This window comes from Genypterus blacodes, unplaced genomic scaffold (genome assembly GCF_046128005.1).
Source record: "Genypterus blacodes isolate CSIRO-AG114 ecotype Tasmania unplaced genomic scaffold, CSIRO-AGI_Gbla_v1 ptg000037l_1, whole genome shotgun sequence".
Classification (NCBI taxonomy): domain Eukaryota; kingdom Metazoa; phylum Chordata; class Actinopteri; order Ophidiiformes; family Ophidiidae; genus Genypterus; species Genypterus blacodes.
Window position 1 is genome coordinate 2,405,953 of NW_027466850.1, and position 15,764 is coordinate 2,421,716.

General features: G+C 40.0%; 1 protein-coding gene across 1 annotated transcript in view; it reads left to right on the forward strand.

Moving 5' to 3' along the window:
* The first annotated feature begins 1,068 nt into the window (after nt 1-1,068).
* igsf21a (immunoglobin superfamily, member 21a) overlaps nt 1,069-15,764 on the forward strand; it is a 149,759-nt gene continuing 135,063 nt past the window's right edge. The window contains exon 1 of the mRNA XM_076147303.1: nt 1,069-1,478. Coding sequence (XP_076003418.1) covers nt 1,340-1,478 — 139 coding nt within the window. The 5' untranslated portion in view covers nt 1,069-1,339. The remainder of the gene's footprint in view (nt 1,479-15,764) is intronic.

Below are 15,764 nucleotides of genomic sequence, written 5' to 3' on the forward strand. Positions count from 1 at the left end.
TTGAAAAACGTTTTTGTGCCTGCATGATAGATTCATTTAAATGGGACACATTATGCTTTCTGTTGTTATTCCTAATATTTGTATTGGAATTTAGTTGAGAGGAGGTGCCACACATTGTCAACGTTTTAAAAAGAAGCATTCAGTGAGCCAAACTTCAGTAAACACACACAGTTTGGTGCTATAGTGAGCAGTGAACAGTTGAACTAATAGAGGGACTTTATCAGCCCCATAACACAGTCACACAATTAAATCTTAAATCATTTAAGAGATGATTTGCAAACAACAATCCTTTTTTTATTTGTTTTATTGAACGAACATCAGTTTGAATGATGTTGATAGATTTATCTGTTTTTGTTAATTCGCTCTTTATGGACTTGCTTAAATTTGCTCAGCATCATATACTTCATATGTTTATTGTTTGTAATGGCTGGATTTAGATGAGCATAATGAAATTATATAAATGACGATTGCTGTTCTGTGTACTAAACAAATAAATCTAAAATTCACTAAAGTAATTTGTTTATGTCACCTATGGCAAGCCATCCCTTAACCCCTAACTCCTCACCCCTCAACCCTCACCCTTCACCCTTCACATAGAGTTAAGCTTTCCTGTTGCACAGAATGACATTACATTTATCGTTATTACATGTGACAAAGAAACATTAAAAATACAGGATACATCAGGCTCATGCTTTTCTTTGACATGTACACATATCTGCTTGATCAAATAGTCATGCATGGTCCGTTTTGTACCAGCATATGAACGCCTATAGTTGCGATGTAAGCCATCCGATGGTGTATATGGATCTTTAAAACCTTTTTTACAAGGAAAAAAAAATCCAACAGAAATAAATCGGCTTAATGGATGGAATGAGAGGGCTCTGAATCCAGGGTGGGATTAAGGAAAACTGTGTGAAATAAAAGAGCGTGTGATCAGGAATGACTGTGCGTCTGTCTGGAGGGAGGGAGGAAGAGAGAGGGAGAGAGAGAGAGACACAGAGAAAGAGAGAGAGAGAGAGAGACAGAGGGAGAGAGAGAGAGAGAGACGGAGGGAGCGAGGAAGGTTTTCATCCAAACATCTCCGTGTTTCCACAGCCTCTTTCGGCTCCGCGGCTCAGCGCAGCACCTCGTTATTCATCCTGCTGGTGCTGGAAGAAGAAACCAATAAGACTCCGCTTGTTCTCCAAACCAAACCACTGACTTGTTTCGCCTCCACAGACGCCGGATCGTCGGTCCGCTGAATACCGTATCCGTAGCCAACTTCTCCCCGATTCCTCCACTCACACTTGCGCTGCATCATGAATAGTTTGGGGGCACCTCTCATCCGCACGCCTCTGGAATGGTGGGGATTACACAGCCGAAAGCAAGGGAGCATGTAAACGCAGATGGAGTTTGGGATTTATTGCAAAATAAGGGAAAGATGACCGTCTTCTCATTGTGCTTGCTCTTGTGCGCAGATCTACTGGATTTAGCCGTGGGTAAGTGTGTCCCTGTGTCCCTGTCACCATATGCTTCATCATGTTCACAGCACCTCTGATCTCTACAACCAGGTGTTATAACAGAACTGTCAATGAGTTGTGGTGTGATTCATATACGTGACGGTGAATATTTTGGTCAATGATCGTGTCCGCCGGATGGAGGCGATCGGTGCCACAAACAACTTTCCGCCTCTCCGCGCCAAAGCGAGTCGTCTAAGCGGCGGAATCGATGAATGCACGGCGGAGATTCGGTTCTGCCTGCACGCAGCGAGGTGTTCGGAAATGCAAAGGAGGCCTCGGCATGTGTGAAGTGTTGATTCATCCGAGCTGAGCTGAGCTGAGTGGAGCCGCTCAGGCTGCATCTGTGCGACGGCACCAGAGTTCCAAACACCGCGCAACTATCCGCGTAATTGTAGCGCAACTCGTTCCTTTGCGTCCTTTGCGCATCAAGATGGACTCCACAACGTGTTAAAGTTGAAATTGAGCGAACCGAGTCTCCCCCCTCCCAGTTCCCTCGATGCTTGTGGCATAACTGTCCCGTGTTTTGTCTCTGCAGGCGTGGACATAAAAGAATTGGGTGTGAAGAAAAACGCAGCAATAGTCGTTTTTGTCGTGCTCTTCTATATTCGGATGATGTGAAGGAAACAAGCCTTTCAACCACAGTGTTTAAGAGGCTTTGTTGATCGGTTGACCAGACATAACACAGGCTACTGCATTTCTTGGGCGAGTAGAGAGCAATAATTATTCAAATGTTTCCAACTGAAGAGGCTCTGGTGGCTGAAGTGTTGATTCTTTACAGCTTGACCTCATGTGATGCCTCAGATACTGGGGGCGTTTATTGTGTGGTGTCTTAAGATCATACAGAGCAAATAGGGCAGTGAATCAGAAGGCGAGAGAGAGAGAGGGAAAGAGAAAGAGAGAGAGAGGGAGAGAGATAGAAATAACTAAATCTCCTTGTTCTGCTGAACTAAGGCATCTCTTTGTGAGCTGGTGACACGCTGAACTATTGTCTGAAGTTCTACAAACATCAGTCTTGGTTGTAGAAACAAAGCAGCAGCGTTACCTTTTCTGTGTCGCCTCTGGACTTCTGCTGACCCATAGAGAAAATCAGTAGGTCACCTGGGCTTTGCTTAATGTCAAGTGATCATTTGGCTCTGCCTTGCTTTGATGCACACAGGTCCCAGAAGACGTTTTCGGACCTACACCCATATACACACGCTCATTCCAAATGGGTTAGATTCTATTGTAGCCGTTATATGACAGCAGGGAACGTGTGCTCTCCCCTGCGGTTGATAACATCGATCAAACCGTAAACAAACACTGAGGGTGGAATTCAACTAATCAATTAGGAAGGATTTGAGCTTTGTTGACTTAAGTGCGGTCAGGCCATAGAGCTGTTGAGTATGTATTATTATTATTGATTTATGCTGCACATCTAAAACATTTGTTTTCAAACTTTCTTCAGGGCGTTCTCTAAAGGTTTCTATGTGAGTGTGGGTGCTGTGTTTAAGTGGATGTTCTGATAGTTTCATGGCAGCATAAAGGTTGTAATTGCAAACTTATAGTGTATATAAGGATAGGACTTGGTGCTGAATTACACAATGACTTCACTGAACTAGGGTGTCTCATGCTGCCAAATGTCATATTTGATAATTATACTTAAATTTTAATGCTAATAGGGTTAATTCTCTCTATTTCTGAGCCACTCTAACAGCCTCTCCTTTCATAGATAAAGTGGAGATTTTTCATTTTGCTTGTTAACAATTGTTAGCCAGGCATCTGTTGTTTAAGCTGCCTGTTGGCATAAATGTGTTCAAATCCTAACAATGGGGGTCTTTACTTTCCCACCTCCCCCCCTACATGTCACAAACACAACATTAAGATAGATTGTTCCTGAACGAGATCGCCTGTGGTCACAAACCCGTGGCCATGATCCCATCGATTTGTTTCTCATCTCATTGATTGTGAAATGCCATACATTTTTATTTTCCTTAACATTTGCTTTAATGTCAGGAGAAAAGTTTTTGTATAAAGTTCATCGTAGACTGAGGCTCCCCTCCTCTCGGTTATCTGTCAGGCTAGGCCCCCTTGCTATCTGCCAGATGTGTTCCTCTTTTAGAAACTGGGGAATAGCTCCCTGCTTAATGCAGCCTTGCCTAAAAGCATCAACACTGAAGTTCAGTTGTGCAACACTTACATTTAAGTGCTAAGCATCTCCGAGTTACTATTTTAACAGCAGGCTATACATATTCAATGGCTCTATGTGTAATTCCCTCTTATAGAAGTGATTGTTTTATTTTTATGTAGAAGCACTTATGTGTCTCCAGCCCATATCCGCAGGGGAGAGTGAGAGGTGTGGGTGGATCTGTCACATGGAATGTAAAACTCTTGTATGGTAAATGTATGTTGGTGCTCTGCCTGAAATCGTAGTATGCTGAGGATGTATTACTATGTCTCTCAAACCATGAACAGTTATCAGGGGAAGTGCAGTTTTACACCATGTAGGAGTGTGTCTAGTCTCTTGCGTTTTAAGTGACTGACTCGCACAATCAGAGCGGCTATATCTTTATGAGGTCTGACCCCACTGGAGTGCTTATCCTGGTCAAAAATTCACATAGGAATCTAATCCAATTGTAGAAAGTACGAGTTGGCAGGCATTCACTCTGAATGTGAGATTTGGAAAGGTATATTTCTAACATCTGGTAGGATTTCTTGTAGCATCCCTATTTCTAGGACAACACCTACACGCCGCTGGCTGCTGGCTGCTATTTGTTTCAGTATCACATGTGAGATTCTCATTTCTTAGCAAGGGTAAATGCATTCATGTTACACTTTTCCAATCAAACGCATAGCCCTTCCTCAGTGTCGCCAAAGAACAATCTCAAAACGTCAATGCCCAATTACATGCTGTCATGTCAACAGAGCATATTCAATTTGAAGAACGCTAATGAGGCCATGTGGTTATTATTTCAATAAACCATTTGTTTTTCACTGGACTGGAGATGGACAGTTCTGTTCAAGTGTTATCCTCGTTTCACACTGTCTGCATATACGGCACTGCAGTGCAGAAAATCTGCCTTTTCTGTTCGCTGCCCATGTTAACAGGTTACAGCTTTCACACTGCACGCCTGAGCGGCACAGCCAAGCGTCCCAGAAGCGTAACGTGAGCAGTGTGGGGTTTTAAATTTTGGTCTATCTTTTTCTGGTTTCCACTTCCCTGCAGCAAGCTCAATACAGCATAATAATAATGGATTGTGTATAATATGTGAACACACTGTTGATGTAATGATAAAGTTCACATAGACTGAAAGAGCACGCTATCAGCTTAGCTTGCTGTAGGCTACAAAACAGAGTCCAAGAAACTAGAAGCAAAAGGATGCTCCAGGGGCTCGCACAGAATGGCGTTTTGGAAACCAAAGCCAACAACAACCGAATAAATCATATTGCATGTAAATGTGAGCAGTATTTGCAGCAATAGGTAGCTGTTCTGCCCTGCAGCAGCAACAATGCTAATGTGAGAGTCAGACACATTTCAGCAGTAACATCGACGTAGCAGTGCTGCTTCTGCTACACTTGAACCATCACTTCACTGTAGCTCAAGTGAGGTTAATTGTTCTTTGAGCTACAATTGAGAATTCAGTTGCTGTGCAATTCTTTAAAATAGCAAGTACACCAAGTACACAGTGAACGTATCAACTCAATGTGGATGTGGCTGATTCATTGTTTTCCACACTGGGCAACCTTGCATGTTTGCCACTTTTAATGAAAACCAACTGGTGGTAAAATGAAGACAACAGTAACGAGAAAATAATTCACACGCAAGACTCACACACTCGCTCATTTACAGACCAGAATGATCCAGTCTCTTAATACTGAAGCAGAGAGGCACATGGCACGATATTGCTGAGTCCAGCTTACGTGGAGAGAGAGAGATAACCGTTATTGTGTTTGGAACACACTGTGACTTTCACTTGTGTTATGCTTTCCTGTGGGGAGGGGGAATTAATATACCAAACACCAGAATTTAATTTGGGCAAATAGTGTGATTCTTCTGGGTTTCAGTTGAGGGAAATGTGATTCATTTGAAACAAGGTGGTATTACTCCCTGTATTACCACACATTTAGGCAAGAACAGACCGAAAAGATTAAAAGAGCAGCACAGATTTCTTTTGGAGATCCAGAATTCTAGATAAGCATGTTCAGAAGATGAAATGACATGATATCAAATTATGGCTTTTTGAAGATTTGGAAGATGGTCAGTTTTTCTATATTCAACCTCTGGCCCAGACCATGTTACGGAATCAGTTTTACCTAAGATAACAGGAAGTGCTGTTCCTTTAATTCTAAATCTCATTTGTACATTTTCTACAAGCCTTGAATGAATGACGGTGGTGACGTCCAACGCGATTCATCATATACTTGAGTTATATGGCTTTCTTCCTGTTTGAATGTTTCTAGGATTTTTGTTGAATTGTATGTAGAGAAAAAAATTCATGTCCTTGGCTAAAACTCAATGGTTGCATGCAGATTAGAACATGGGGAAGGATGTGAGTACTGATTTTCTGCAGTTATGATCTGGCAGCAACATCTATCCATTTCAGGGATAAGACATAAAATAATCAGTGTTTGTGGTCGTTGTGTCAAAGGCCACAGGGACACAGAGTCATTACGCTCTGGAGACTTAAACAACAAGCTGCCTGGACAATTTTACACTTACATAATACACAGGAAAAGAAATAGAAGCATTCTAGAAGAAAATAGCATTGCCATTTCCAGCTAAAGGGGTTTGACCATAAAATTATACAGTGGCAGTCTGTTAAACATGACATGTCAGAGAAAACACTTCGCACAAAGTTTGTATTAGCTCAAGACCAAGCCTGTTTGATTTTCAATTTGACCAAAAAATACATTTCAGCAAAAATGAAGGAAACACAATCTTTTTTTTGTACATTGTTCCATCTTTTTCCCCCTTGGCTGAAAATTTGTTATTCTATTTTTTTCTATCATCTCTGTTAGATCTGCTGCTTTCCTGCAGGCTGTGGATTTCAGCCGGTTATGTTCTCTCTGTAGGACATAAGCAGGACACCAACCTGTTACTTTTGGTAGTGACGTAAACTAACAGTCACCTGGCTTTGCCTCAGCGCTGCTTTCAGCTGTTACATAAAATGATTACACACAGATTAGAAGCTTCTTTGTTGTTTTGTTCAATTTAAATCTAGTTTTTCTGTTGTTTGTTGAGTAATTGTGACCTTCTTCATCCTGGACAAATCCATGCTTCTGTGAACAGGCATAGAAGAATGAGAATTATAAATGTAAAATACTAATGCTAGGGATTTGTTACTTATCAATGATTTCTATTTTTGATCGACTTTATTCAACGGTGGTTCACTATACTGTTCATCTGTTCAAACATCTAACAATAACATCATCTACTTAAACATCACTCTGTAGCTGAAAGGAACCCATTTTGCTCTAATATAAATTATGTCAATATTTTTAATTATGTCTTTAATGGCCAATGATGCCCCCCCCCCCCCCCCCCCCCCCCCTCATGACCCTACCCAGGAATAACAAGTGCGCTGTATTGAAATTTTTTTTTCAAGCAATAGCTGTCTGAAAAAAATGCAGCTCACTTTGACCCCTTGCTCTGCAACACAACACACTACAACTGCTTGGAGTCACGAGCTGACCTCGCCTGTGTCCTGTAGATTGAAAAGACCTCGGCCAAAATCCAGGCTGTAAAATACAACAAATGACTACAAATAATAACTTCAGTGAAAAAAATAGAATCCAGGACTTTTACAAACATTTGTCCATGTACATGTGTTTGATCACCAATTGTGCTAATATAGGTCTGGATATTTTGAAAGTTGAAATCCAATTTAGCGTGACACCAAGAGCCATATTAAGATGAAACAGGTTGGTGACCCAGAAACGACAGCTTTTGTTGAAGGGTTTCAGCCAGCTCTGTACATTTAGCTGTCAGTGCTCAAAATGAAATAGCTGAAAAATCAAAATGACCTCAAAAAGTTTCTGTAGCGTCATGTCAAATCAAACCCCCTTAAAAAAATAAAAATCAAGCAGATGAGCTTCAAATTTGAGCTTACTTGTCACATGCATTAAGCTGTTCCTCAGTGCGTTTGCTTTTAGCTTTCACATTGAGGTATACTGCTGTTGATCCTGAAAGACGTTCTGTCAGTCGTTTCTTCAAAGGCATCCATTCTAGTAGCTTGACACATGGAAATGTCTGAGACATTGATAAAGCGCATGTGAGAGCTTAACATATTCAGAACATTAGCATCCATATCATCTATTTGCGTTTCAGGTAAATGCCTGAAACCTAATCCTTCTTTTGACATTTTGGACAAGTTAAAGTGTGCTGTTTGTCGTGAACCAGTCACACGAACCATTTACATTTTTTATTAACAACTAGCATTTCAACTGTATGGTTTTCGTCCAAGATGATTTGTTGCCTAGAACCCTCAGACTCGAGGGGGAAATCCACAGGGCTTATGTCTCCCACATCGCAAATAATGCAACAGAATCTGTAACCATCATGGCAAATCTGTCCTCCACGGCCTTCACGGCAGCCTCTTGCATGGCAAACGCCTATGGAGCGAATCGTGATGAACATTACAGATTCATTTTCCCATATGGATGCAATACAAGTTTGCATGCAGTGGTGTTTAAAAGATGAAACGGTAAATGTATTGATTAGTAGAGACAAGTAAATGTCCGGGGCAGGGGAGTTCAAACGATACAATAACCTCTCACTCCATCGCTGACGTTGTGCACCGAGTAGCTGCGGGTCTGGTTGCTGCTGTATTTGGCTTGCGTGGGAGTAGAAGTAACCGATTCCTTTTCGCAGTTGGCAGTGTGTAGAGATAGGAAACACAGAGAAGGAACTTTGCACGGAAAGGTCTTGCAAGACAGCCAGGTTATGGAAAGTGGAAAGCCCCTCTTTGTGCTCCAAAGCGAACATACACTATTGCAAACTAGTGTCAAATGTCCCCTTACTGCAAATGCTATTATGGAGTCTTTATTTGCCAAGTATATATCAATTTAGCATATTTTTCGGAAAATTGCAGGCAGAACAAGAAGGGATTCTAAGACAGGGTTTATCAGCCCTTTATTGTGCTCTCCGCCTCCCCGTTTCCTACATGCCAATGTGGATTATGCGATTTTGCTTATCACATTCCAACATTGCTGCTAAGTAATCACAACTGCTCAGTCTCTGTGTCCCAACATTCGCTTCCTTATTAGTTATTTCCAGAAGAGCCTTGTATACTGTAGGTTACATGCCACTTATCTCTGTGTTCATGGTTTATCACAGGGGTTTAATAAGCGTCTGTGAGAAACGCTACTACGCACAGATGATTTTTCATGCTGCCTTATTCTCACGGTTTTCAGTTGGCTTTTTTCGTGCAAGCATTGAGTATTTTTGTTGTGCACGAGCAAGTGGAATTACTCAACGTCATTACGACCTCAGCTCAAAACGATGCGTGTTTGGCTGTCCTTGTGTTTTCTCTACTAGCGCAAGACAAGGTTATGTTATGAGGGAACACAGGATGCAGTCAGCATAACATGAATTTGGATTATAGTAAAACTGACATGATACATTGGGAGAGATCCTGTTCTTTTACTTGACTTAATACACTCCAGTATGTAGTAACTTTAAATGTAAATATCTGAAACCACTGCTTTAACGTTGAAGTTAGAGTCTGGTTTCCATGTCTGGTGCCATTCAGATCCATCTTCTAGGCACTGACTACAGCATCGCAGAGGTTTCATGAAAAATCCAGATTAGGCGTGAAACCCCGCACCCAACCCCCCCGAAGAGATGGGAATGGATGAATAAAGGCTCTAATCTGCACATTGACGTCACTTTAGATGGGCTGAAGCTGTGCAGATAGGAGTAAAGGAGGATTGCGTGGGTTATGCATTTCATGACAACAGATTATTTCTTTTTATGCACACTGACTTCCTCTGCATGAACCATGGAGAGATGTTCTTCCCTCAGGACAACATTCTTATATTTTTTTCTGTTGCCAAAAAACATGAAGGCATCAATCTTCAGCTATGCAGCATGTCTCAGTATAGTTTCATATGCAGAGTCAGTGACTGATAGGAGAAGTCATCAATGTTCATCTTAGAACATTTGTCATTTGAGATAATATTTCTGTGCAAACCTTTGATCCACCTCAGTTCTTGTCATGCTCGTTCAGAAAATGAATCTCATGGGCACGTGACATGAATTATACAACAATAGAACCTGCAGGTGCATATTTGACTTTAATGTATTCAAGATATGACTGTTTTACTTAACCGCTTTACAGATGAAGCTTAATATTGCACAGGTTTGATCAACTTTTAGTGATTACACTCAACATTCAGCTGCTCTTTGCTCATTCTGAAATATTTTATAATCCAAAATTGATCTAATTTATGCTTTCCTGATAAAACTGTCATTGCTAATTCAACTCTGAAAGTGAGTGTGAGTCACGTCTTTAGTCTGGCAACTCTGTGATATAATGTCTTTAGACAGGAGCATGAAATATTGGAAACAGTTGTTTTGACTCCTTGGTTGACATTGGTTTGATTTTTATAAATGCTTCATGTGTTTGCATATTCGTAACTGAAATGTATAGGTCTACTCCTCTTCTGATTGTATTATCGTGATAGGTACACATCAAGTTCAAACCTGTTTATATTTATGTGAGATCATGGAGTAATGGTGATGCTTAACCTTATACTGTCATCTTACAGCACAGCACTCACTGCACAAGGTTAACTGCCTCTATTTCCTTTTCATGTCGACAGTATTACACAAGTGATCTGTACTTTCCTTGCAAGTGTGTTTGTCTTAAGCCATAGATCACAGAATTAATACAAACATATGGATTCACTGGCTGCGAAGGTTCACTGATACTCTCTGGTCTTGAGTGGGACTTGAGTGTGTCTTGAGTGTGTCTTTCTGACAAGTACTCCTGTCAGTTGAGTGAAGCAACTCACAGGTTGTCATCCCAGATGAGTCATTTTTGCACCACCATGACTGCAGTTCCTCGCAATTTATTAGGAGATTTAGTCCAGCCCAGTCTTCTATGGATTATGCTGTTTTGGTCTTCAATTTAGCCATCCTGACCTACAATATAGTTTACAGGCTTTAATTGTTGCAAGTGGATAATGCTGGGAATATTTGAAATGCATACAGCAAAGTTGGGAGATATGGCCAAAAATCAATAGCTAATTCATAATATTTGTCTTACACAGGGCCAAGAACAATGAAATCTAATAATCTCATCATTGCTACAAGAATGACAATAAGTCATTACCTAAATCTATAGCAGTATTTCATTTCTTTAAGTCATTTTAGAAAAGGAATCACTGACTGCTGGTACTTGTCAGGAACAGCTATTACACAAAGTTTTAACCATATGCCAGAAAAGTAGCATCAAATATACATTAGGGATATTGAAAGAACTGATACTTCTGTGTTGGTATCATAATTTGAAAAAAAGTAAGGAGCATTTTTGTATCAATGTAGCAGTTCTTACTTGACTTGGTACCATTGTCCAGCTGCCAGTCAAGAAAATATATTGCGTCTGAGCAGGTGGTTATACAATATAAACATACAAAGATGGAGGTGCAGATGATCATCTTTTGTTCTTTTTGTACAGATCAATACAATTGTTTTGGGCTTTTTCCTTTCTGCAAGAACAAGGTTGTTTTGTTTGCTCAGGTTTATTTGACAATTATGTATATTGTCCCAACTGGTAAACTCATGTTGCATCCTGTAGTTCACATCTTGTAAATACAACTTGGACCGCAATTGCCAAGTTGTAAATTTGGCAATTTGCACTTGAGGCAGATGAGCAAGGCAACAAACTTTCACAAAACTGTCTGCAATGATTTCCGCTGAATAAATGTGTAGAGTTCAGATGTAAATGTCTTTGCGGTTGTGTTTAGAACGCTGTAGCTATCATGCTGTCGGCTATCTTGTCGTTGGTTTATATTGAGAAATATGAGCCATGTAATGCCATTAGCTTTCATTGAAGCAGCGGACTTTTGGATGCTGTCTTTGTTTTTTGGATGCAGTCAATGTGCATGACGGAGCTTGCAAACTAACATTACTGCACTGATTAGCATTAGGGCTAAACAATGCTTCATTTGCATAATGCATTATTTAATTAGACACAACACACAATACTCATGAAGTGCACTATTTTCTGGCTGCCTCTCCACAAAAATGAAGGGGCGAAATCATTTAGTTTCCTTTCACAGTATCTAGCCAGGGAGGATGTTGGATGTGTGAAACCCCAGCCAATACACACACAGCCAACCATAACAAAGGCTTTTCAGAGGCCCACAAAATACAACAAACCCTCAAATGGAGCAAGAAAACCAAACAGGACAGTTGCTGAATTCCTCTGCATGGATCAGGTTCCTGTTACTCCTGTGTTTTATTTGTTTTAACTTGAATGGTTATTGCCAAATGTTTCACTCAGAAGTAATTTTATTTGTATATATTGAGACGATACAAAACGATACGGGACGGCTGATGGGTCTGAGGGGGGGTGGGGCGCTCTGGACGCTCATTCTCCTGCAGCGAGACGAAGAAGTATCGCCTCATTCATTTACCTGAGGTGTTACTTATTCATCGCTTCTCTTCCGATCCTGCGCCGCGCCTCCCCTGCAGTAGCTCTGCGCCCCCCTCTTTGGGAACCACTGGCATAGCCTATTACTAAACATTTTCATTTTCTTTTGTAGACCTGACAAAGAATTACCCCCCCCCCCCCCCTTTTTTTTTTTCTCAGACAGATAGTTGTTGTACTCTGGAAATTACAGTGAAATGTTTTACTTTGCAACAGGAATACCCACAAGCCCAGGTTAAGTGTAGCCATAAAATAGGATAAACTTTCAATGTGACACATGTTAGAGTAAATGTTACGCTTATTAATTTAAATGCTGAAGGGTTGTAATTTTGTCATCCTGTTAGGATATTAGCAGTTATGATTATGTGCCATTTTTCAATTTGCATGGTGTTTCTTTTGAAAATCATCAGGTTTGATGCTTATTGAACAAGGCGTATTGTCCTTAATTATCAATTAAAAAAATTGATAATTCTCTCCTCAGCAGCCATGAACTATTTAAGGACTCTATATTTATATCTATAACGATGTACATCTGGTTATGAAAATATTTGAATTAAGCAATATGGTGTTCAGACCAAAACGGGGCTGACTTGAACATTTTAATGAGGAATAGCAGATGATTTTGGTGATTATTGCCGTAGAAAAACATTTCACGGAATGTTGTGAAATGCCTGTGGAGGGTCTCCAAATGGCACAGCTGCTTGTGACTGTGGAGAAACGTGTAATGAAACATCCAATCTTGAAATCTCTCTTGAAGGTTGTCCTCAAATAACCAGTGGCTAAATCCAACGGGTGCTGTATCTCATTCATCCCCCTTCTTTATTAGCCTGCTCATTGGTTGAGATTCTACATATTCGAACTGTAATGAAAGTGATGAATATGTTGTGGGAATAGGGAAAAAAAAAAACTTGCACAAAATCTTTGGCTCTGAGACAGAGTCAAGACGGCCCTCGGCCATGGATCAAAATTCTGTTGAAATACCCACTGGATTGTAGTTAATCAAACTTAGTGAGCAGCATGTGGAAGTGATGGTGATAGAGAATAAGAGTAGGAGAGAATAGGCCTGGAGAGCTGTGTGTGAAGTGTGGAACAAGTAGATTTACAGACCAGGAATCTCTTCCTGTGATTTTGTCTTGAACTAACGCTATACTCTATAAATAACTCAAAATCACAATAAGGTTGGTATTGCTGACATTAAACTTCCCTAAGCTTCCTGGGATGCAATTATGCAATGCTGTAGTAATGTAATGCATCCCGTTGTCGAGGATGTAAAGGTAGTGTAGTGTTGTCCACAATCACAGGAAGGGTTTTTTGTGCAATGCTGAACTGTAGAGAAACAAATTGCAACAATCAATTTGAGTTAAGAGTAGGATTAGGCTAACAGTTGCTTTGCTTCTAGTTGGGTGATGTTTAGTGGGTGCAAAGTGCTGCGGAAAACTGTGAAAGTATTTAAGTCATGTTGGAAATGAAGAGAGGTTGAAATCCTTCTTCCAAAAATACTTACTAAAATACCCTGGGATTTTGTGGAAAAGGCTTATTTGCAGTCTTAACAATCGTCTCTGATTTTGAACACATTTGAAGTGCAGATATAAAAAAAACAAAACATGTAAAACATTGGAGCTGCTGTCAGACATGTATGAAGCAGGTAGGCTAGCTGTTTCCAGTACACTTGTCATAAAGACACACTTTCAGGACATATCTCTGTGGTGGGCTAAAAAGATATTCAACTTCATATAATCACGAAAATACCTCTGTGTGAAGAAATGAGGCAACCTTTCCAATATAGTGCTATTCAGCCATCAAACGTATCTAAATTGCTGTATTACTTTCACTGTCGGCCTACTTTATACTGATTGTGCACTGTGCAGCTGTGTTAGTCGGGGGCAGGAAATGCGCTTTGTAACTTTGGGAAAAATATTAAAGGACTGTAATTTAATGTTTGGCTTTTGCTGTCTATTCAGCAAGTGAAATGTCTTAATGTTACTGTCTGTACTCTGTGGTTTTCTTGTTATGCATGCATTATATACTTTTATTGTATGTATTCCATAGATATGATACACCTGCTGGCAAGAGCACATCTAACTTGAATAGAATTGCTTTACTGTAATTTTGGCTGCTTCGTAGACTCACCCACTCGGTTTTGCAGCTCCTTCTTCTCCTCTTCCATGGGGAGCTGAATGCAAAGGAAAGCTCATGGTCACAGCTGACTGAACATTAGGCTACATTCTGCAGGATACTGCGACCGCCATCATGTCAGTAACAGGAATAGAAATGCCAGTTTCAGGAGGCATTCAGATTGTAGATTCAGCAGAGTGAGTAATCTGTTTTGTTTGCTATTTCATTTAACATTTATTTTACACAAACCCTATGAATGTCATTGAAAAATAATATTGCCCTCATTTTAAGGGAACAATCCTTGATATTTCCAAAAACAAAATGGATGTCATGCAATTAAATGTAACCCAAAGTGACGATCACACTCCAAGGGTTAAGTTTATTTCCTCTGTATACATACAGGACAGCTGAACATGATCAATTATTAAGAGATTATTATGTTTGCAATGCCAACTCTCCTCTTAAAGAGGGCGTGTCAGGCTGAGGTCAGAGGCTCACAAATATACAATGGCATATATCGTTTTAGATCAAATGTTAATATGTTCCATTGATCATGCCATTAGTGTTCAGGATAGATAATCTTGGAATGAATGATAAAAACTAAAGTAAACATGTTAGTTTTAGGGTTGGACTATCCATAATCCCTACTCTTTAACCATTCAATCTAAGGGTGTACAGTGGTTGATATCAATTCCTTTGTTGAAGCTCCACCCATGTGGAATGACACATTGGCCTTTGAAGAGATTATACTAAAATATCTTGCTGAAACAACACATTCATGTCCTTTGTTTGCATGTGCACATAGGCTGGAAAATGAAAACAACAACGCATCATTCCGTGTATCATTAAATCCAAGTCTGAGCAGCATTATGGATGTAGCAGTTAAGGAAATGTACCATAGTTTCAGATTAATTCTGCATGCAAGCACTGTTTTTACAAAGTCTCATGTTGCAATAACACAGCTGACATGTGGGCGAAGAATTGCTTTATACCGTCAAATTAAAAGTGTTGCACTAAGAAAAGATTTGACCTTATGCTAACCTGGCTACAGACATCAAAGCACACCTGGAATGTACAACTCCCATTACCTTAACCTAACAAATAACAACACAAGTCAAATCGGCTCTCGATTAACACTTATATTGAATATGCTTGTTCATAACCTCCAGATGTTCTGCATAAGCTTTTATTATAGGGGACATTGTCATTTATCTTATGTTTCCTTAGTTTCTGTTTATATTTGTATTGTATACAAATAGATGGAAGTAGGTTGGCGCTCCCATTTAGATTTGTAAGACACATGCATGTATAGATCGATATATAGATGGATAGATAAACATATATGCATACAAAGTCTATCCAATGTACAGTGGCTACTGTGTTGAGGTAATTAATATTCATTCTGCAGTCCTTTCTTGCAGTCCTGCAGTTTTCTGTTTTCACAACTTTGGTGGTTTGACTTTTGTTGGGTGAATGTTTTCAATTGTTGAAGAAAAAAGAAAAGGTAGCAAGAGAATGA